General features: G+C 43.5%; 1 protein-coding gene and 1 long non-coding RNA gene across 3 annotated transcripts in view; one reads left to right on the top strand and one right to left on the bottom strand.

The window, feature by feature from the left end:
- Positions 1-13,853, top strand: part of LOC128341003 (uncharacterized) — a 31,778-nt gene extending 17,925 nt beyond the window's left edge. The window contains exons 3-4 of the long non-coding RNA XR_008314140.1: positions 3,670-3,828; positions 4,629-13,853. This is a non-coding gene — a long non-coding RNA (uncharacterized LOC128341003). The remainder of the gene's footprint in view (positions 1-3,669; positions 3,829-4,628) is intronic.
- The window catches only part of SSH3 (slingshot protein phosphatase 3), a 34,887-nt gene that overhangs the window by 7,537 nt on the left and 5,582 nt on the right, over positions 1-21,768 (bottom strand). For both annotated transcript variants that reach the window (XM_053286973.1, XM_053286972.1), the window contains exons 2-11: positions 18,874-18,911; positions 16,547-16,727; positions 13,345-13,463; positions 11,151-11,222; positions 8,929-8,994; positions 8,237-8,431; positions 7,356-7,449; positions 5,082-5,210; positions 954-1,000; positions 468-614 (exon numbers count right to left, since the gene is read on the bottom strand). In XM_053286973.1, coding sequence (XP_053142948.1) covers positions 468-614; positions 954-1,000; positions 5,082-5,210; positions 7,356-7,449; positions 8,237-8,431; positions 8,929-8,994; positions 11,151-11,222; positions 13,345-13,463; positions 16,547-16,714 — 1,037 coding nt within the window. In that variant the 5' untranslated portion in view covers positions 16,715-16,727; positions 18,874-18,911. The remainder of the gene's footprint in view (positions 1-467; positions 615-953; positions 1,001-5,081; positions 5,211-7,355; positions 7,450-8,236; positions 8,432-8,928; positions 8,995-11,150; positions 11,223-13,344; positions 13,464-16,546; positions 16,728-18,873; positions 18,912-21,768) is intronic.

Genomic DNA, 21,768 nt, shown 5'->3' with positions numbered 1-21,768 from the left:
TGGATTAAGAGCAGGGGAGAGGGCATGCCCTCAACTCCTGCCTGTAGGCTTCTAGTGGCATCTGGTGGGCCACTGTGTGAAACAGGATGCTGGACTAGATGGGCCTTGGGCCAGATCCAGCAGGGCTTTTCTTATGTTTTTATGGTAGCTCACAAACCAGAAAAGGATGCATTAGAGCTGTGGAAAAGTTAATCCACAAAAGCATTTTAGGGTGAATGAGAGGTGAATGAGTGGGCATTTTTGTCTAGTTTTTCAGGCCCTCCCAAACAACTGCCAAAATGGGGTGTGCACGCATATGCCTGTATGGGATGAAATGTGCCCTCCCATTTCTGCTGAGTCTTAAGATTCACACCTAACATCCTGTTTCCATGCATGAATTGCCCTTGCTATAGTAAGGTATGATAGTTAATCACTCTGCAATGTAAGAATCCTGCAGCTGCTTTCATGTTGACATGCCTACTTCTCACCGGGCAGCTGAAATGAAGCTGTAGGTCTCCTTCCAGTGTGGCAGCAGCTGTGAGGTTTCCTCATCATAGAGCCGCACATTCATGTAAGTGAAGTGCTCAGGGAAGAAGTTGTCAATCTCACGAGTCACATTAAGAATGTGGCTGACCCTGAAAGGGCAGACAGGGAATAGGTAAGATTCTCAAATATACCCTCAAATAAAGACTTTTAACACTCCTTTCACTATAATGTATGTTTTTACTTCTGTCCCTCACCCCCCCACCAACTAAACCATGCCCTATCTCCCGATCATCTCATTCTGCAGTTACTCAGTAATCCTATGTGAGATCGAAACCTAGAGCAGAAATACTTTTGAGTGGAAAACAAATTTGCATCAAGAGGTATGGCAACTGGTAGTCTCAAAGTCCAAAGTTTCCAGATCAGAGGGAGTTCCTGGAAGTGCTAATCCTTTCTAGTAGTAGTAATTGTGTCTTGCAAAGAGCTCATACCTGTTCCTTTGAAGCTCCTCTAGGTTGGCTGCATTCCATTCAGAGCCCTGGGGTAAAAGAGAACAACACCAGACAACTTAGTCCCACAGAGTGTAAGCTATTAAAACCATCCTGGATTTGCTCATCAAATAATACTTCTATCAGCGAGCAGCTCAGAGCCAAAATACACATTTAGCAAAATCACGTAACAGAGTCTGTCCTGATCCATACTGGGGGAATTGCATTTTTGAATGCTGCCTCGTGTGAAATATTGCCTGTGTATTAAAAAAATAGCATGCAGGAAAAGGATCTAGTCTAGCCTTCTCCCCGATGTGCTTTGTTTTTTAACATGCAAAGAGTATTAAGAGTGCATTTCCTCACCTGCAATCTAAAAAGGCACACAGTCCCAAAAGGACTATCATGCAACTTTACTAAACATTTAGTTCAGTTTTCAGTCTGTGTTCTTAATAACTTTTTCAACAAGAATCATTTCATGAATTGGAGAGTAGTGTGTTTTGTATGCACTAGCAAATATAGAAATGACTATACCATTTCATGTCAGTGTGAAAACTACAAGTTGTTTGGTTTAGAGCAGGGCTGCTCAACTTCAGCCCTCCTGCAGATGTTGGCCTATCACTCCCATAATTCCTGGCTATTGGCCACTGTGGCTGGGGATTATGGGAGTTGCAGTCCAAAAACAGTTGGGGGAGCCCTAAGTTATTTATTTCATTTCTATACCACCCATCCAAAGGTTGTAGGTGGTGCTCGGCAAGTAAAAACAAAAACGAACACCATTAAAAATAAATGGCTTATAACAATATAAAAAAAATTTTTAAACTGTTCAGAACCATTTAAAGCCAATTAAAAATATTTAAGAACAATTTAAAAACTTTGGAAGGCCAGGCCAAACAAGTAAGTCTTTAGGGTTCTCTTGAAGGCCAACAATGAGCCCAAACTATGAAAATCTGCCAGGAGTGCATTCCACACAGGACAGGAGCAGCTACAGAGAAGGCCCGGTTCCAAGTTGCCACCAGATATACCAGTGGTAATCAGGCGGACCTCTCCGGATGACCCCAACATGCGATGGGGATCATACAGAAGAAGGCGCTCTCTAAGGTAACCCGGACTTAAGCCATTCAGGGTTTTAAAGGTGATAACCAGCACTTTGTATTTTGCCCAGAAACATATTTTCAGCCAAAGCAATTGTTTGAGGACAGGCATAATATGGTATCTCCGGGTTACCCCAGAGACCAGTCTGGCTGCCACATTTTGAACCAACGGAAGTTTCCAAACTGCATACAAAGGCAGCCCCAAATAGAGCCCATTGCAATAGTCAAGCCTGGAGCACCACTGGCTGATACACCACTGTTTTTAGGTTGTTCTCTTCAAGCTGTTGAATCAGCCGAAGCTGATGGAAAGTGCTCCTGGCCATAGCCTCCACCTGAGATACCAGGGTGAGATTTGGATCCAAGAGCACACCCAAGCTGCGTACCTGTTCCTTCTGGGGGAGTGTAACCCCATCCAGCACATAAAGATCTAACTCATCCCTCAAATTCTGATCCCCCACAATGAGCACCTCCATCCTGCTTGGATTCAGCTTCAATTTGTTGTCCCTCATCCAGCCCATTACTGCCTGTAGGCAGGTAAATGAATGCCATTTTCTGATGACAACAAGGAGAAATAGATTTGGGTGTCATCAGCATACTGATAAGACCTTGCACCAAATCTTCCAATGACTCATCCAGCAGTTTCATGTAGATGTTAAAAAACATTGGTGACAGAATGGAGCCCTGAGGGACTCCATATAATAGCTCCCATTCTGAAAAGCAACTATCACCAAAATCTGCCATCTGGAATCTGGCTGAGACATAAGAGTGGAACCACTGCAAAGCAGTGCCTCCTATCCCCAATTCCCCACAAGAATACCATGGTTGATGGTATCCCACACCGCTGAGAGATTCAAAAGAACCAACAGGATCACACTTCTGTCGATTCCCTGGAAAAGGTCATCCATCAGGCTGACCAAGGCTGTCTCAACCCCATAGCATGCTTTAAAGCCAGTTTGACATGGGTCTAGATAATCAGTTTCCTCCAAAACTGCCTGAAGCTGGTTAGCCACCACTCTCTCAATCACCTTGCCCAATCATGGGAGATTGGCCTATAATTATCATCACTGAGAAATCTAGGGAAGACATCTTAAGAAGCGGTCTAACCATTGCCTCCTTCAACCAAGGAGGCATCCTACCCTCCCCAGTGATGAGTTAATAACATTAACTAGGCCACCTTGAACAATTTCCCTGCTAGATAGAAGCAGCCAAGTTGTGCAAGGACCCAGAAAACAAGTGGTAGGCTGCCCTGCCCCAAATAGCTTCTCCACGTCCTCAGGCATCACAGATTGAAACTGGTCCAATATAATACTGCAAGAGGGATTGCTGGAAACCCCCTTAACAGACTCTGCAGCGACAGTGGAGTCCAAGTCAGCCCAAATACAAGAGATTTTGTCTGTGAAGAACCCATTAAAAGTGTTACAATAGAACATGGTCTCTGGTTTAGCAGGCCTGGTTTAGAGGGTATGTATTTCTCCAGCCTGTATATTTGTTTTTCTGTTGCATTTTTGCTTTAGAAAAGAAGAGCTTTTCCTAAAACACAAAATTACATTAAAGATGTATGCAAAGATAATTATTAAATCTAAATTCCACAAATTAGGTAAGACAATTATACCATAACTTTCCTCCAGGTGAAGCTGTTTCCACTGCACAGAAGCTCTGACACATATCAAAGAGGCCCAATTCCTTTCCCTTGATGCTATTAAAGCCCACTCATCATCCCCTTTTGACCTATTGTAGTACACAGCTTCACAAAGACTTCTAAGTAGCTACTCATCTAATTGCCTTTGGTAAGTAAGAACTGCCTCCATGTGACAAGAAAAGGAAGCTTTATGTGTTGGTCATTTCCTTCTTTTAGGCCACAAATGATTAACATAGGGTGTGTGTGCATGTGCATGCGCAGATGGGGTAGTAACTTATTTTGCAAGTTAGTAATGACCATGGGGTTAATTGCAAGGCTAGATTCAGGCCATAGCTACTATGACATTGGTGGAACCACATCCCACACGCCAATCACAATGGGCAGGTTCAGACATCACAGTGAACCATGGTTTATTTTAACTAAAATTTATTTAACAAACCTGGATTGGTGCCACAGACTATCAACAAATCTTGGTTTGTTTCACTTTATCACGAGAACCCTGCGAGAATGGAGCTAATGAAACAAACCAAGTGACTTGCAGGTTGAAACATAGGAGACAAAGGTTCGGACAACCAAACCAAACCAAACCTTGGAGTCAGATTGTGGTTTGGAAGCCTGAAATAAACCTGTTTATTGACTGGCACAGGTTCAAACATACAACTAATGACAGTTAGACAAAATAAACTATGGGGAAGTATCACATTTTCCTAGCGCTTAGAAGAAGTAATATCCTCACAACTTAAGCACAGTTTTGAAGGAATATGTGCACAACAAATAACTGATGTGTACTTATTGTGCTAAACATAGACAGAAAAGATCTACCATATCATGCTGGCAAGTGGATGGGGAAGAGGATATTTTATTACTTCAACTGGCTTGTACTGTATTGATCTCTTTTTTTAAAAAAATGTCTTCTCTCTCTCTCTCTCTCTTTGGTTCTGTCTCCAGCAATAGAAGTGTGATACCTCCCTTGCAGATATGCCCTGCTCTGGCACCAGTTTCCTCGCCCAATTCTCTATAGCCCATTTGTCCAATGAACAGTTTCCTGTAACAGCTTCCTCTCTCAAAAGTATAAACAGAGGAAACGAAGCATGTGGCTAAATGACTCTGTTATTTTCAACTTCACAGAGAGGAATATCAGCATACTATACCACTCTTTATCTCAAAAAGACCTACAGAGGGTATAGAGGAAAGAGAATGGAAGCGATACAGGAGGAAACAAAGTACGCTATGATGGAAGAGAGGCAAGGCCTAGAGGCTTCTAAACAGCACCAAGACCTCCATCTTACTGCCTTCAAGGGGGGCTCTGAGGCCTGCAACAAATTGAGATGAACAGTTTTTCATCTTTGTACTTGAACACAAGGCTGCTAATGTCAGGGATCTCCACTTGTACTTTCTCACCAAGTAGAGGTAATCAAAGATCTTGGAGGGCCGGTCCATCTGAGCCATGATGAGAAGCATCTCATTATCAATAAACTCCTTGTAGTCCTCGAGGCTGCAACCAGCTCGGCGCTCCAATTCTGTGCGGATCTGTGGGAGGAGAGCTTATGAGACTGTCATGCTCCAGCCTGGATGCTCTCCCAGTGACAGCTTTATCCTTACCCATTGCCACACATATCCCTGCTACCCCAGTTCCCGAAGTCTCTTTCTTTCCCTGTCCCTTATAGCACTTTCCACACGACCAGTTCCCATACCCCATCACACACACACAGGGCCGGATTAAGCTAGTGTGGGGCCTGTAGCATATGTTATGAAGGGGCCCCAAATTTAAAAAATGCACATAAATATTGAAACATAAATTATTTACTTGCGTAGTAAAGTAATTCAATTATTTCATTTGCCTAGTGCGCCCCCACCAACCGCCCCATGCCTCCACTCAGCAGAGCCAGCCAGTCAACAAACTTTGCAACACAACACCCCCCCCCGCACACACACACTTTTGTGACTCCTGACCGTGGGTTCTCCTTTGGAGTTATTTTCACAAAGATAAAGGGGATGGGGAACAAAACTCTGAATGTTTAAATTAAAAGGTTCTCAGGAATTCTGTACTTTGAGAAATCTGAACCTATTAGTAATTTTGGCACACAACAGTGGATGTTTGATTCCAATGTGTGCAGAACATATTGGATCCCAGCAGCCATCACATTAAAAGGGCCATTTGACAATATTAAGAATATATGTTTAGCCTCTTGTGCAAGCCTGACAGGAGCTGGTCTTGTGGTAGCAAGCATGACTTGTCCACATAGCTAAGCAGGGTCTGCCCTGGTTGCATCTGAATGGGAGACTAGAAGTGTGAGCACTGCAAGATATTCCCCTCAGGGGATGAAGCCACTCTGGGAAGAGCAGAAGATTTCAAGTTCCCTCCTTGGCTTCTTCAAGATAGGGCTGAGAGAGATTCCTGCCTGCAACCTTGGAGAAGCCGCTGCCAGTCTGTGAAGACAATACTGAGCTAGATAGACCAATGGTCTGACTCAGTATATGGCAGTTTCCTATGTTCCTATGAAAGCAGATGTATATTTAAAATAGTTGATGCATTGCAAATGAATGTGATTATGATGAGGTGCACTAGCAACTTCCATGAAAACAGAAGTATCCAAAAGACAATCTTTTGGCAGGAGGCACAGCCTCTTTCAATCTAAATTACACTAACATGCTTAATATTAAAAGGAGGAAATGCACAAATCATTCAGTGCAACCCTAAGCATGTTTACTCAGAAGTAAGTCCCACTGAACTCAATGAGCCTTACTCTCTAGTAAGTGTGTTTAGGTTTGCTGCCTCCGTTTATCTTTGGACAATTTCAACGGGCATCCCAATGTAAAGCTAATGAAGTTGGCAACGCAGCAGTAGTTATTTCAGTTCTAGAGGAGAGGAAAGGAGCTCACCTTAAATTTGGCAGTTCCTTGAAAAGCAATGATCACAAATTCCCTCCCAACAGCACTAGATACTAAAGGAGGATATAAGTGACCTTACCCAACAAGACCATAATATAATCTCCCCTCAACTGATCCACTAAACTTTGAGACCAGCTTTCTTTTTCCTCTTAAAGGTACACATTCTCATTGTTTATCTTTACCCTCTCCCAGTCAGTCGGAAAATGCTGGCAACATTCAACTAGCATCTTCTTTAGCTTCCTTTCTTCCGCCCCGGCATTAATAGTTAGTTGTTTTTTAATCTAAACTACTTTTATTTCTTTTACTCTCTGTGTGTATGTTTTTAAAAACTTTTACAGTTTAAACAAATAAGGACCAACTCCGATTAAGTTATCTTTGAGACCGCTTTGCAAGCTATCTATTCCTATTGTTGTTCTTACTACTCCCCTCCCGTGCTACTTAACATAATAGATAACCCAATCAACACCATGGTGCCAGGAAGACCTTGCTTAAATGCCCTCGAGTGCGAGAGAATGGGCAGCAGCAAGCAATGAGGAGAGTCAGCAGAGAGCACCAAACAGAGAGCAAAAGAAGGGGCAGACGTTCAAGCCAGGTGTGCGGGGCCCTAGAAAACGCGGGGCCTGTAGCAAATGCTACATTTGCTACTATGTTAATCCGGCCCTGCACACACACACACACACACACACACACACACACACACACACACACACTCAACTCCTCTTTTCCCCCACACCCCCAGCACCACACCTCCTCTTCCAGAACCCCTTTGCCCTAACATCCCACCTCCTTGGAGGTGATGCTCTCCAGGTCAGTGGTGGCCATCACCTCACGCAGCTTGGCCCGGATCATCCGCTTTGTCATCTCCTGTGCTGTCAGCCTGAGGCACAGAGACGGGAGGGTCGGCAAAGCTCTCGGCCCACCAGACTCTGCCCCAGACACCAAGGTGTCCCATATAGGCCCACCTCCCTTGCCATTCCCCACCCCCGCCCAGCAAGCTTATAGAACTGATATGAAGCTCTGCCTTTTCTGGATTAATTCAGGACTGAAAACTGATGCTGTGGAAGCGTTTTGCTGTGATCGGCAGCATAGGAACATAGGAAGCTGCCATATACTGAGTCAGACCATAGGTCCATCAAGCTTAGTATTGTTTACACAGACTGGCAGTGGCTTCTCCATGGTTACAGGCAGGGATCTCCCTCAGCCCTACCTTGGAGATGCCAGGGAGGGAACTTGGAACCTAGATGCTCTTCCCAGAGCGGCTCCATCCCCTAAGGGGAATATCTTACAGTGTTCACACATCTAGTCTCCCATTCCTATGCAACCAGGGTGGACCCTGCTTAGCTTAGGGGACAAGTCATGCTTGCTATCACAAGACCAGCTCTCCTCCAGCATCTTCCCCAATTATCATTAAAAAATTCCCTCTCTGTTGGCTGTAAGCTATGCTGCAGGAGATGAACTCAGGGGGCATGGAAGACTCTAAACTGACTAGCAAGACGACCTCAAATGAAGATGAACTTAGGGGGCACAGAAGACCTAAGCTGACTAGCAAGACCATCACAAATGGCCGTGCTTTGGACTACTGCATGGTGTTCCATCATTGCTCCACAGACGATGCCAAGCACAGCCCATGACCTGCCCTAGCAGGGGAAAAGGGTATCACTGACTGGTCAGAGAAATCTGCAGGAGAACTGGACCGCACAGACTCCAGGTCGGACATGGCTAGCCACTCATTAATGCAGCTCTGCTCAGAGTTCACAGCCTTCTGGTACCACTCAGTCCAGCCCAACACACTGCCTCCTGGAAAACTGTTGCCACAGATGGCTTCATTGCACGCCTTGTGCAGTACTTGCAGCGCTGACCTGAGAGCCAAGATGATGGAGGAAGAAACACAGCCAGACATCAGAAATATTATTAAAGAATTGAAATGCCCAGGTAGATGCACCCATACCCCAGGGGTTTCTATTTAACATCAGCCCCATTCACATCTTCTTTCAGACAAAATCATAATGACAAGATGACAACTAGACATCTTTGCAATGCTTTATCAGTGCCACAAAAGAGGCCTTGATTTAGGATCTGGAAGATGGAGCTGTATAGGGGAACATAGAAAGAGGAATCTGGCCCATTCAGCTCCCTTCTCAACCTCCTGCCCCCCGCCACTATAAAACCTTATTCTTTGGCAGCTCTCACTGCCTTCAGAAAAATTCAACAGTTCTTTCCCTCTACAACCTACAATTCCACACCCCTCCAAAAGCAATAATGGCACCTATATACACTCCTCCTTCCTCAGACATTAATCCATTCTCTCCCATCCATGTTCTTAACATTTTTCAACCAACCCAACAGCCTTGCTTACCACATGGTCTGGACAGAGATGGGCTTGAAGATACGCGTCTGCCCCCCAGATGTTACACTGAAGCCCCTAGAGAAAGAAAAAGGGACAGTGAGTTTACCATTAACTGGGGAGTTAGCTGATAAGTGGAACACTCCATCAGGGATGTAGATATATGGAAAGGGGCAAATAAGAATGTAAGAAGAAAATGGATTGATGCAGGTATTGCAAAACTGATTTTGGATATTCCATAATTCCAGATCCCATTTGTAAGCAGATACACACACACACACACACACACACTCCCTCCCCACCCACCACCCACCCACCCCGGCTGCCACCCCGCTACAGGGATGTAAAAGCTCAGTTGGTATGTGTCTGTTTTGAATGACAGCAATCGTAGCTTTAATCTAAGAGTTCTAAAAATGGATTGTACAAGCTACAGTCAATATGCTAAACACACTCCCTCTACACTGCAGAATTCTACTATAGAGTCTTAGTTTTCATACAGAAACTCGTCCATTCTAGTCATGGGGGTTTCTGCAGTAAGCAAGCACCAAACAAAATATGGAAAATTAATACAACTGTAAGGAGACATATAAAGAAGAGGCCAGATGTCAGGATCTTTGAACTGCCATTGCTAAAGAAATAAAAATTAGTAATGAGGTGAATCATAGCATCTTGGAAAAGAAAAGTGGGAAGAGTGAGAAGTAAGGCCTATTCATATTAAGCAGCAAGGCTCATTCATTATATTTCATCAGGAGTGAAATATAAGATGTTATTTCATTGTTTAGCATGTCTGTGCATAATGTATGTAAACCACCTGGAGATATCTATATCAGGCACATTATAAATATAATGAATGGATGGATGGGGATGGGGACCTGAAGCTTATCTTCAGGCACTTGGAACGCCACTTGGACAAACTACTAACCCTAACCCTACAAACTTCAGAGTTTCAGGAAGACTATTTCTAGGTGGGCAAGGAAGCATGAAAGTCTGATTGCATGTGGAAGCATGAAAGTCTGATTGCTTGTTTAATGAGTAGCTTTTCTCCCACTTAAGAAGAGTATGATTTTAGATATGGTGATCATGTCCAACAGTTTGTGCAGGGTAACTGGAATGACATAATTGAGAGCTGGAGACTGACTATTCAGTGGGTTGCTTTGGGCAGCCAATTTGGGGTGCCACTGAAGGACAGAAAATCACCAGCTGGATTATTTATAATAAAATAAAAATAATAATAGAATTTATTATTTTCTTTGAGTGGTTTTGCCTCAGGCACTAGAATATCTTGCATGGACCCTGCTTCCTAATTATCCCTACATAGCTTTGCCCCCTTACAGTATCTCTTTCCTCTCACTTCCCAATACATTTCTGTATGTGACCTTTGCTCATTCAGCTACATCATCCTTAGCTGCCTGCAGGTCTCCTGCTCTCTCACGACTCCACACTTTCTCCCTTGTTCCCCTGGAACTGCATCCCAGGAGATTTCTATGATGTCACCTCTCACATTCTTCAAATCCCTCCTCAAAATTCACCTTTTCTGTGAAACTTTTGGCACAACTCCTTAGTCATTATCTTCTAATGAAACAACTTCTTATTTTTCCTACCAATGTTTTTGTTGAATAGCAGTATATAAATACTACTACTAATAACAACAACAGGCCTAAGTATGGGTGGCTAAAATGAATGTGTATCCTTCCTTTGTTTACCCTTCCCTTGTGAAAAATATTCAGTTGTAAGCTCCTCAGGGCAAGGACCTGTCTTTTTGTACTTTGTAGGCAGCATGTATATTGATGATGCAATTATAATAATAAAGAGATGAAATCTAGCCGGAGGTAGCATGGGGCAGGCTCTTGAGATAAATGTATGAAAAACAGGCCATGTTGCAGGGGTGGGGAATGCTGGTTTCCTTTAATGCAAGAGAGAGAAGTGATATCTATCCCTTTCTTAGCTATTCAGCATAAACTAAATGCCACTTCTAGCTTTAGAAATAATTATTAAGAGCAAGAAGAAGGAGGCATCTCCTGTTTATTCCACTTCTGCCTTGGAACAAACATGTGGTGGGGTGGAGGTGGGGGACCCAGTACATGCAAAAACTGACCTCTCATTATCCCAAGCTGTTTGTTTAGTTTCGAAACAAACTTAAATTAGAGGCTTCTAGCTTACACAAGGATTACTATTACACATGGAGTAATGTGAATGAGGGGTGTGTGTGTTTGTTTGTAAATAGAGCTTCTTACCCATCACCATCAAGGAAGACTTGGGTGTCACTCCAGAGTGGAAGTACCATCCCCAGGGTGCAGATGGCCATACTGGAGAAACACAGAGAAGAGGTCAGGCAACCCCTAAGGAGTTTATATTCATTCATTCATTCATTCATTCATTCATTCATTCGATTTCTATGCTGCCCTTCCAAAAATGGCTCAGGACGGTTTACACAGAGAAATAATAAATAAATAAGCAAGATGGATCCCTGTCCCCAAAGGGCTCACAATCTAAAAAGAAACGTAAGATAAGACACCATCAACAGTCACTGGAGGTACTGTGCTAGGGGTGGACAGGGCCAGTTACTCCACCCTGCTAAATAAAAGAGAATCATCACATTAAAAGGTGCCTCTTTGCCAAGTTAGCAGGGGTTATAGTCTGTACTTCTCCTAAACAGCTGTCTCATTTTTCCCTATTTGTGCTTTTCTTTCAACCTGCTTTTACAAAAGCTTGACAAATGTAGAAATATTTGCTGGTCACAAATGCAAAAGTTAAATGGTCCAGTAATACTCCATATGATCTAAAGGAAGAAAAACAAATATTAGACAGTACTAATAGCTACAGCCGTGACAGGGGGCTTGTCTGGATTGCATTTTATTGCACAGACAGGGGCTCAGAGTGGTTAAGGAAATGGAATATACTTATCTTTATTTCAGCCCATTGATTTGACTGAGTACATAAACAAAAGATTTCTGAAGTGCATATATATCCAGAACAAGGGCGGGGGTGGGGGGAGTCAGTGAAGGGTTGTCAAACTTGTTTGACCAGTGAGTAGTAAAACACATTAAGGAAGTTAGATTTGCATGAAGACAGGAAGAGACATCTAGGAAGGAAAGATACTTTTCATAAGGAATCTTTTAAAAACTGAATTACTTCATGGAGCTAGCAAAGGAGTTTTGTACCTGGATCTTAAATGCATTTGCTTTATTTCAGTGGCACTTGTATCCAGAAAGTTATGGTAAGGATCACAGCCTTAGTTTATAAAAGTCAAGCTTGCATCCTGATCTTTTCCATATTTGTTCAGAGCCAAGGTCCACTGAGTTCAGCAGGACTTACTTCCAAGTATGTGTGTATCAGACCGTAACCCAAGAGACTGATATTGCATCCATATTGTTCCAAGCCTTGCTGAAAGTTGCAGCAAGGTTTGGCTTTCTCCCAGTTGCAGGGGAGTAAGAGCAGGAGAGAGGGCATGCCCTCAGCTGTTGCCTGTGGGATTCCCAGAGGCATCTGGAGGGCCACTGTGTGAAACAGGATGCTCAGCTAGATAGGCCTTGGGCCTGATCCAGCAGGGCTGTTCTTATGAAAGGCATCACACAAGGTAGGGAAGTATTGGCCACTGGGGGCTTTTCTAGCTTAGAAGTGCACTTTCATTTCACACCACTGTAACTGGAAACCACTTTTTGAACCTTGCAGCAATTTACATTCTGCTTTGTGAAACCCATTTCATCTAAACACAATGTGAGCCTGTCTTTCTGAATTATCTGGTATCAGCAAACGAGAGAGAAAAGTTCCCTCCTAAAAAGAGAGAACTGATTGTTGAGAGTAGGTCTTCTTTTCTCTTTCATTCTTTCACACACTCCATCATTTTGGACATACCGCAGGCCAACATGTAACAGAGTAACTAGAGATGGCATTGCAAGGACAGGACAATCTAAGAATGGGGGTGCAGGAATGCAGACAGCAGCTTCCCTTCTTGCAGCCCCCTCTGACTTGGAAATATGGAAGTGGGGAAAGGGCATATCTTTGGGGTGCAGATGCAGACTTTATTGACCCATTTCTTTCCTATCCTGTCCCAGAGGCTGAAGGGAAATTATATATTTCTCATTTTATCTCACAACTATTCAGTGAGTAAACTACTGGGCAAGTCACCATCTTTCTGTCTAAGGCCACCCAGCAGCCAAGCACGGATTTGAAGAACTGGCATCCCTTATCACATGATATCCTTTACATCTCACTAATTTCTCTGGCACTTTTGCCTCTGGCCCTTCCCCACCCCAAATTCCCCACCCCAAATTTACTTCATGCCACCTTCTTTGAACTATTCTACCTATGTTCTCTCGTTTGGATACATGAGGCTTTAAACAGCCTTTTCTCACCTAACACTACTGGGACTAGAACGCCTTTCCTTCCCCATTCTGTGTTACCCTGTTTCCTGCTTTTCCTTCTTACCCTTCATCGGGGAAATCCACTCCCAGTAGCACCATCTCACTCTTGCTCTCTGTCTCCTCTGCTGACACAACCAGCAGGTACCGGATTCGATGAGCTCGAGATGACTCCAGCCTTACTGCCTGGAGAAGGAAACACACAACCAATGCAAGACTGTCTTTCAGTATTGCCCACACATACTAGTGATATTTCCCGGCATCAAAGTCTGTGGTGCTGTCCCCAGACTCAGCAGCTGGTGCCTTGCTCAGCACCCACAGCCACTTCAGACACTTACCATGATTCCAGAGGCCAATGCAGTGGTTAAGTTTCATATTTGTACTTACATGAAAACAACAGTTAGAAATACACATGCACGACTATGCTGGAATCCCAGGCTAGTGGATGTGACTCATTTCTTCTTTATTGCCATTTGTACAATTTCCAGTGAATTTCCAGGAAAGGAGCAATGATTTTGAGGAGACAAGCTATTTACATTTATCCAGAAATAAACATATTCATTTACAACACTGCCAGAGTGCACGTTGCATCCGATGTATATATCTGAGTCTGTCCTAGATTTCTAGTATTGGTAAGCCCAGTTTCTCAGAACCATAAACTATCTCTTCAAAAAGATGGTACTTGGGGCTTGGAAATTGTGAGACCAAAATGTATATCCTAGCTAATATAGATTTTACTGATATTTGCATTATGGACTGATTTAAGCTAAAACCAGTTTAAGCCTTGTGTGAGAAAATGCCCTTAGTGATAAGTGAATGCAGTTTGCAATTGCATGGTGGTACCCTAAAGAAGAGTCCTTCATATAGTGTAGTGGCCTTAAGGAAGTGGCTTTCAGATTTTCTGCCTTTGAGGGACACTTTCCACAATGACATCTGTCACAGAACTCCAGAATTTTGGCAAGAAATGTGTTGGCACTTGTATAGAATCAGTTCATATGGCGCACCAGACAAGCACACTGGGTGGGCCTCACTGTTGACCTAGCTGAATTGAGAGAACGTCTCAGAACACATCCAACACACCTCTGAGGCTGCATTTTTATTTATTTCTATATTCCCTGCATTGCCAGAGCAGATCTGTAGTGAAGGGGAAGCTGTATTTCAAGGCAGTAATGACAGACAAACTAATCTAAGCTTTCAAAAACACCAGGGTCCCCCCAAATTCAGCTTGAAAATTAAAGCCTTGAGGAATTGTATCAGGTGCTTGGAGGCTGCTGTGACTCACTCCATAGGGGAAAAAATTACTTAAGCCAGCTTGGAAGTCTTCCAGCAGTGTTCCCAGAGCCAGAGCTGGGATCAGGCTCAACAGAGACGCCAGCTCTGGCTGCCTGCCCAAGAGAGCAAAAGACCCACAGGCCATAAATGGGGAAGTGGCTGCAGTTCTCAGCTGAATGTCTGCCTGAAAGTCACATTCCAAAGGGAAAGAAATTCCCACCCTGCAACTCCGCCTCCACAAGCACAGACACTGAGGCCTTAGCTATGCCCTCCCAAGCAGAAAATCCTGGAACTCTGTGGTGGGTTCAGGGGTAATTCCATTATCACAAGAATGCTAAGCAAGAGGCAATGCAGATTCTGGACTCATGCTGAGAGAAAGCAAGCAGCTAAGCCAGGTCATAAACAAGTAGTAAAACTCTGACGGCTACATAGAAAATCTGAACTAGCCTAGAAAGTAATCTGTGTCATGAAGTTCTCACCAATGGGGTAAATGCCTTGACTGTATTATACTGCAGGGTCACACAATGAAATGATCCCTTGGAGAGAGAAATGAACAATCTTACACAGAGGAAATGAGCATGTTAGGGAGATGGTGAGGCTGAAGCTCTTCTTCCTAGCATTGTTTTCTATGCACAGCTAAGCTTTTTTTGTATGAAGAAGCATCCATCATATGAGCCCCTATATGCAGCCTGAGAACACTACTGTCTACATATAAGTACTAGGCCAGAGACTGAGGATATACACAACCACCTTCTTCAGAGATGCTGCTCCTTCTACAACCAAAAATCCTCATTGTTTTCCAACAGTGTGTGGCCTGTCATGGTCTGCCTGCTACAACCCAAATGTGTAGGGCTGAAGCAAAGCATACTAGGTACAGTGGGTATAGGAAAGAATCACCCCCTTTGATAGACCTTAAATTCTGGTTCCCTTACATCCTGAAATGAAAACACAAAGAAAATCCCCTTCACCAGCTGTACTTATCCAATGCAACCTATAACATCCCACTGAAAAACATCACAATTACAGTCCAGAAAAAGTGTCAGAAACAAAAAAACAAGAATTACTGAGATTGAAAAATGTGACCGAACTTGAACAGTTCTGTATGGAGGAGTGGGCAAATATTGCTCCGTCTAGATGTGCAAGGTTGATAGAGAAGTATCCCAACAGACTCAAGGCTGTTATTAAAGCAAAAGCTGGTTCAACAAAATATTGACATTGGGGGGGTGATCCTTTTTCAATCTCAGTAATTCTTGTTTTTTGTTTCTGACACTTTTTCTGGACTGTAATTGTGATGTTTTTCAGTTGGATGTTATAGGTTGCATTGGATAAGTACAGCTGGTGAAGGGAATTTTCTTTGTGTTTTCATTTCAGGATGTAAGGGAACCAGAATTTAAGGTCTATCAAAGGGGGTGATTCTTTCCTATACCCACTGTAGCTCCTGACAAAACTCCAGAATGCAAGCGGTAATGTGTGCTACCAAAAAGGTGGAAGGGTAAGATCCCACATCTAGCGCAAAAGACAAATTGAAGCATTTAAAATAATTTGGTTGACAGAACAGGCCTTAATTTCATCTAGCATGGCAGTGGGAAGCTGGTTCTGAATTGATCCAGCAGCAAAGAATGCTGAACCAGGTAGGGGATTTGCCCTAAGTTTGGTCCTATGGGAGCATTGCATAGCTAGTTATCAAGAAGCAAGGATGCAGTAGAGGTGGCACAGTTCTTGGAGGGGTGTATAGGTGTATGACAGGGAGAAGGGAGGCGGCAAGTCTGGGCCAGAGAAAGGAAGGAGAAGGTGGCATAAATCCCAGAACAGGAAAAGAAGGCAGAGGGCACAGATCCAAACTCCTTTGCAAGCACTCCAAACACTAAGCTAGATAACTGGTTGCTCTAGGTTCACTGAGGTTATTCAAAGAGGCACATTTTGTGGTCAGGTCAATGATTTTCCAGGTTCCACCATTCCCACTCTGCTGTAGCCGTCTTCCCCGTCAACCATCTCACCAGCTGGATGGTGTCTTCTGGTCGCAGCAGCCCCACCATTTGCTGTAAGTGCAGCTCCTGCTGTCCTGCAGCTCTCTCACTCTGCTTGTGCTCTAAGGGGGCAGGAGCCTCTTGCACCATTTCAAGCTTTTCTTCTTCCTGAAGGAGCAGGGCAGCTCCTTTGACCATGACGAAACTGTGGCTAGAGAAGTGGGGGAAAGGAAAGGCCGATGTAGAAAAATCCTCTCATCCTTCTGTGAAAGAAGAATTAGACTCCCTCTCCCTTCTGAGACTAGATTCCCCTCTGGGAAGCCTGTAGGAAGTTTGCTCCAGAGGGAAGGAGACCTTGCCCCATTAAATCCTGGCATATCCACAGGGGAAATGTTTAGGTCTTTGTGGTTACGAACAAGTCTCCGTGTCTGAAGTGGTCTTATAGGGAGTGCTTGTGTTCAGAGGGGAACTGAACAGGCTCTGCTTGCTTAAACCATTAAGGCCCATTAAATATCCTGACGTGGTGTTAGACTGAAAATAATATTACATTTGAAGCTAAAACACAGAATAGTTTTGACTCTCAAGAATACACACAAAACATGTTGGCCAGCATCTAGAGCAATGCTAGTGACTCTGCGCAAGCCATTTTCTCTGTCCCCTCCTTCTCTCTCATTGCAGCAAAAAGCCATTCCTGAGGTCCAATCAAATCATCTTTATTATGGTCTTAGACCAGTGTAAGTACAAAGCATAAAAAGGGTACGAAGGCACAAAGGTTTGTAAGTATAATAGGCATAACATTCCTGAGATCTACAGACCCTTGGCAATGGCATGGGACACAGTACGGGTAGCTATGGGGGTAGACAAGGGGAGTCATCGAAGCCTTCCCCAAGCAAAAAAGGGACTGAGAAAACTGCTTGCTAGAGTTCTCCTGTACTAGTGCTGCTCTGGGTGCTGCTCACTCAACTTGAATATACAAAATGAAGCAAGCACTTTCAATGCTGCAATTCATTTGGTGGCTGGGAGGTGGGAAATGTCCCCATTGATTTATTCTTTACTTTTAAGTTTTATAATCCACCTTTTGTTCCCTAGCGGTCATCAAAGGCCTCACTTTTTGGAAACAAAATTTTGTGTATCATGTTATGAAGATGTATGCTCCAAATTATACTCCATCATGTTATGAAGATGTATGCTCCTTCCCCACCCCACAAAAAGGGCAAATTAGGGGAAAGGAATGTGGGGCTTTCTGTGCTTTACATGCTAACATATAAGAATGTTCCAACACTTAATTTTTCTTCTACTAAAAAACAGAACTGCTTAAGGAGAGGAGGATTTAGAGTGGAGAAGCAGGAAGGGGCACATAACTTGTTCTTCACCCACTGTTTCTCCTTTCCAGCTCCACCCCCCACTCCTCACAGGGTTCATTTCAAACACATGTTTGCAGAAACCAAATGTTCTTTCACCTGTTATGGCAAGAGTGGCGATTCCCCACTTCACCAGTATTAGAGCTGTCTCCATGAGACCATTCTTATTTCACACACAATATCCTTCCAAATGTGACCCCATTTTTCACTGGAATAAAGTTTATCAGGTTCCCCACTATTCTCATGGTTACAAAACATGAGAATAGTGGGGCTACAAAATGTTTGGAAGATGATGGCAGCTGTTACACATCTGTTGTGCATAGCAGGTATCTTCCCTTCTGTTGCAGGGATCTTACGTTTTCTCAGCACTATATATTTCGTACCTGAAATTGAGATTTTTCCACCAGATAGTGCATCCATTGATTGGGTGACTGGTATGTGGAATTTGATTCTTTGTCATGTGCCCCACTGGTTGTTATGCTTAATAAAGATTAGCACAGCTCACCATCATCCCTAGCAAATACCTACACCATTCTGTGAACTCCTATTTTCCCCATACTGAAAAATATATATTCTAGATGGTTGCAAGCTCCTCCACTGTTCTGTCATAGTGCTGCTCATGATGTGGTAATTTTTAAAAAGTTCAAAAAACAGCAAGACTATTCCTCTCCCTCCACCCCATCAATTCAGGAACCTTTAACCACCACCACCACCACCACCACCACCAGCATTTCCTCGGGGTGCAAGTCCCCAAGGGGAAAAAATAAAAAGGAAAAAAATGGCCAAAAACAGCATGACTATTGTCTATTTCTTATGTGCAGATGGCATACTCTACTAATGTTGGATTATTACTAGTGAGAATGTAACACTATATCTAAAATAAAAAATCTGTTTTTAATTGTGTGGAAACTCCCAAAAGCTGGTTCTAGAGACGCTGCTGCTGGACCTTTCATTTGTATGTATGAAAAAACAGGAATATGAGGGAAGACTCCTCACCGGCGTTGCAGTTGTTTCCTCCTGAGAACATCTTCATCCTGCAAAGAAATTATTGGTTGATTAGTTGCTCCTGCTCCTGCTCCAGACAGAAAGATCTCTGGTTCCAAATTAACAGAAATGCTAGTTTCTACATGCCAGTGCTGGAGTTGCTTCCCATACTCTGCTGCTTCTTATATTTGGAAATTTCCACCTTACAGAGGGATAAGGTACAGTAGTTAATTGCAAGGAAATCGGTGAGATTCTGACAAAGTAAACTTTCAACTCTTCCTTGGTGGAACTTGGAGTGATAGGAGGCTGCCCTTTTATTAAGTGATTAATAAGTTTGTCTAGACCACAGTAATAACAAAGCCATAATGTGCAGTAGTGCACACATATTGCAGATGTGGCATACAAGACCATAAAACATGCAATCACTTTTCATTAAACAATCTACTCATGCACCATTGAAACTCCTGGGTGCACTCTTACCACCACAAAGTATAACAAGCATTGTTTAACAAAAATTCATCCCCCTCCCAGCCCCAGGTTACATCAGTGGCCAATATTAAATAACATATATGACCCAGGCCCTTCCATAGTAGGTACCAAAAGAACTGAGTGGAATTCAGGTATTTTTGAGTAACATCTATGTTTGTAGTGCTGGCTTTGCCATGGAAGTTATAACCCTGGACAACAACAGGACTTCCATGTAGGGCTGTGTACATCATGGGCCAAATGCGGCAGCCTTAATGTGCATGTGTGTATCTATTTTGCTCTTAATTTTCTCCACTTTTGATAGTTATAGGGAAGGGATCAAGGGCCTAGCCTGAGCACTGAAGCTCCACCCCCACACACCTCGCCAGCACTTGGTGTCCTGATCAGTCTCCCTCTGGCTTCTGAGATTTCAGAAGCAACACCCACATAAAGTAAAGTAAAATTGTATCCTCAAGTTGGTGTCGACTCCTGGCGCCCAAAGAGCCCTGTGGTTTTCTTTGGTAGGAGGGATTTACCATTGCCTCCTCCCACGTAGTGTGAGATGATGCCTTTCTGCACCTTCTTATATCGCTGCTGCCTGATATAGGTGTTTCCCATATTCCAGGGAACATACCAGCAGGGATTCAAACCAGTAACCTCTTGCTTGCTAGGCAAGTCATTTCCCCACTGCGCCATTAGGGCTACCCACATACTTGCAATTTATTTCAGCAACGAAAAGAACTAAAATCTTGATCATCTAATAAATTAGAGCTGAGAGTCTCAACATGCTGATAACCAAATCCTAAGGCGCAACTGCAGACAGAAGGAATACACACAGTTCTGTTTAATACAAGTGGGCTTCAGCATTGCAAAAGAAATTCTGGAAAGATGGAATTAACTAGTCTTCTATGTTTCTGCAAATCAGGGTAAGCAACTGCTGTGGGCAGTATATCCTAGAGGGATGCCATGCTATTTTCCTAATGCCAACATCTTTTTTTTGTATCATTAAAAAAAAGTTTCACTTCAGAAAAAGGGCTATATATTGACTTTTCCTTCAGGTGCAAAAAATAGCTTTAGGGCTGGTTCTGCGGCAGATAAAAGGTAGTGCCTTGTAAGTGCTGTGGTGCGGTCATAATCCTGTTGACTCTTGGCCTATATCAATTACAAAAGCACAGGCTCATGCAAAAAGCTGAACAATGGGACCACTATAATGACACTTATTACTACATTTGTATCACACAGTGACATACATACCTGGGAGTTTCCTTCTTTTACTTAGCACAGGCCTTGGCAAGTTTTCTTTGGGTCTAGGAGCCAGCTCAGTAATGTAGGAGCCAGGGCATAACTACTATTAGGCAAGGGGAGGTGGCTGCCTGGGGGCCCCCACACCTCGAGGGGCCCCCCAGAGGCAAGTCACATGACTATATATTGTGATGTGTGTGTGTGTGTGTGTGTATGTGTATGTATGTATCAGCGAGGGGCCCATTTTAAAATTTTGTCTCTGGGTCCACTCCAGCCTTGTTACGCCCCTGTGCCAGGCAATGAACACTGGACAGAATTACTGGACTTGGTGATAAACATTGTGGTGATGGTGGTGGGGAAATGAGTTTTTCTTTATCCTCAGAAACAGGGATGTCTGTGACAAATAAGGATTTTATTTAATAACTCTTGCCTCTGAATATCCTAGTCTAGGCATCACAGTTACATTTTTTTAGGCACATTGGATTTGTCAAGCCCTGACATAGCATTAACATGGCACTTTTTCAGTGTCTTGAAGCATGGCACATACATTAGCTCTGTAATCCCTATCAACAAACAACCCAGTGAGGTAGGTCAGTATAATGACCCCTCTGTTGCAGGTGGTGGGCTACGGCTAAGAGAACAGTGACTTTCCTAAAACTATCTAATAAAATAGAATCGAAAATATTTTTAATTGTAAACCGCCCAGAGACACAAGGTTTGGGTGGTACAGAAATATTATAATTTATAAATTAATAATTAATTAAACATTAACCATTGAGGCAAAACTCCCTAGTTCACAGACATAACCACTACACAAGTTCTTACTGAGCCACTTCAGCCTGCACAAGTTATGTCCACCAAGCTGAATGCTGCCTACTGGCCAAATGTTGTGGGCTTGCAAGTGCTTGACAAACCCGCCCCCCTCTCTTTTTTGCAGCCCAGGTAGGCAGCAAGCTTCATCAAGCCCTGGCATGCCACAACACCGAGCTGGCGGGATGTGTTTGGCCTGGTGGATAACAAGTTGTGAAAACCTCTGCTACCTCAGCAAATATCAGGCCTGAAAATACATAAACAGGGGACCAAATCAGTGTTTCCCCCTAAACCCCAGATGTTCTTGACTACAACTCCCAGCATCCTCAGCCAAAGCCCACGGCAGCTAGGGATTCTGGGAGCTAGGATTCCCAGATTATAGGGTACTGG

The sequence above is a fragment of the Hemicordylus capensis genome, chromosome 1 (assembly GCF_027244095.1).
Source record: "Hemicordylus capensis ecotype Gifberg chromosome 1, rHemCap1.1.pri, whole genome shotgun sequence".
NCBI lineage: Eukaryota > Metazoa > Chordata > Lepidosauria > Squamata > Cordylidae > Hemicordylus > Hemicordylus capensis.
This window is presented reverse-complemented; position numbering and strand designations above follow the sequence as displayed.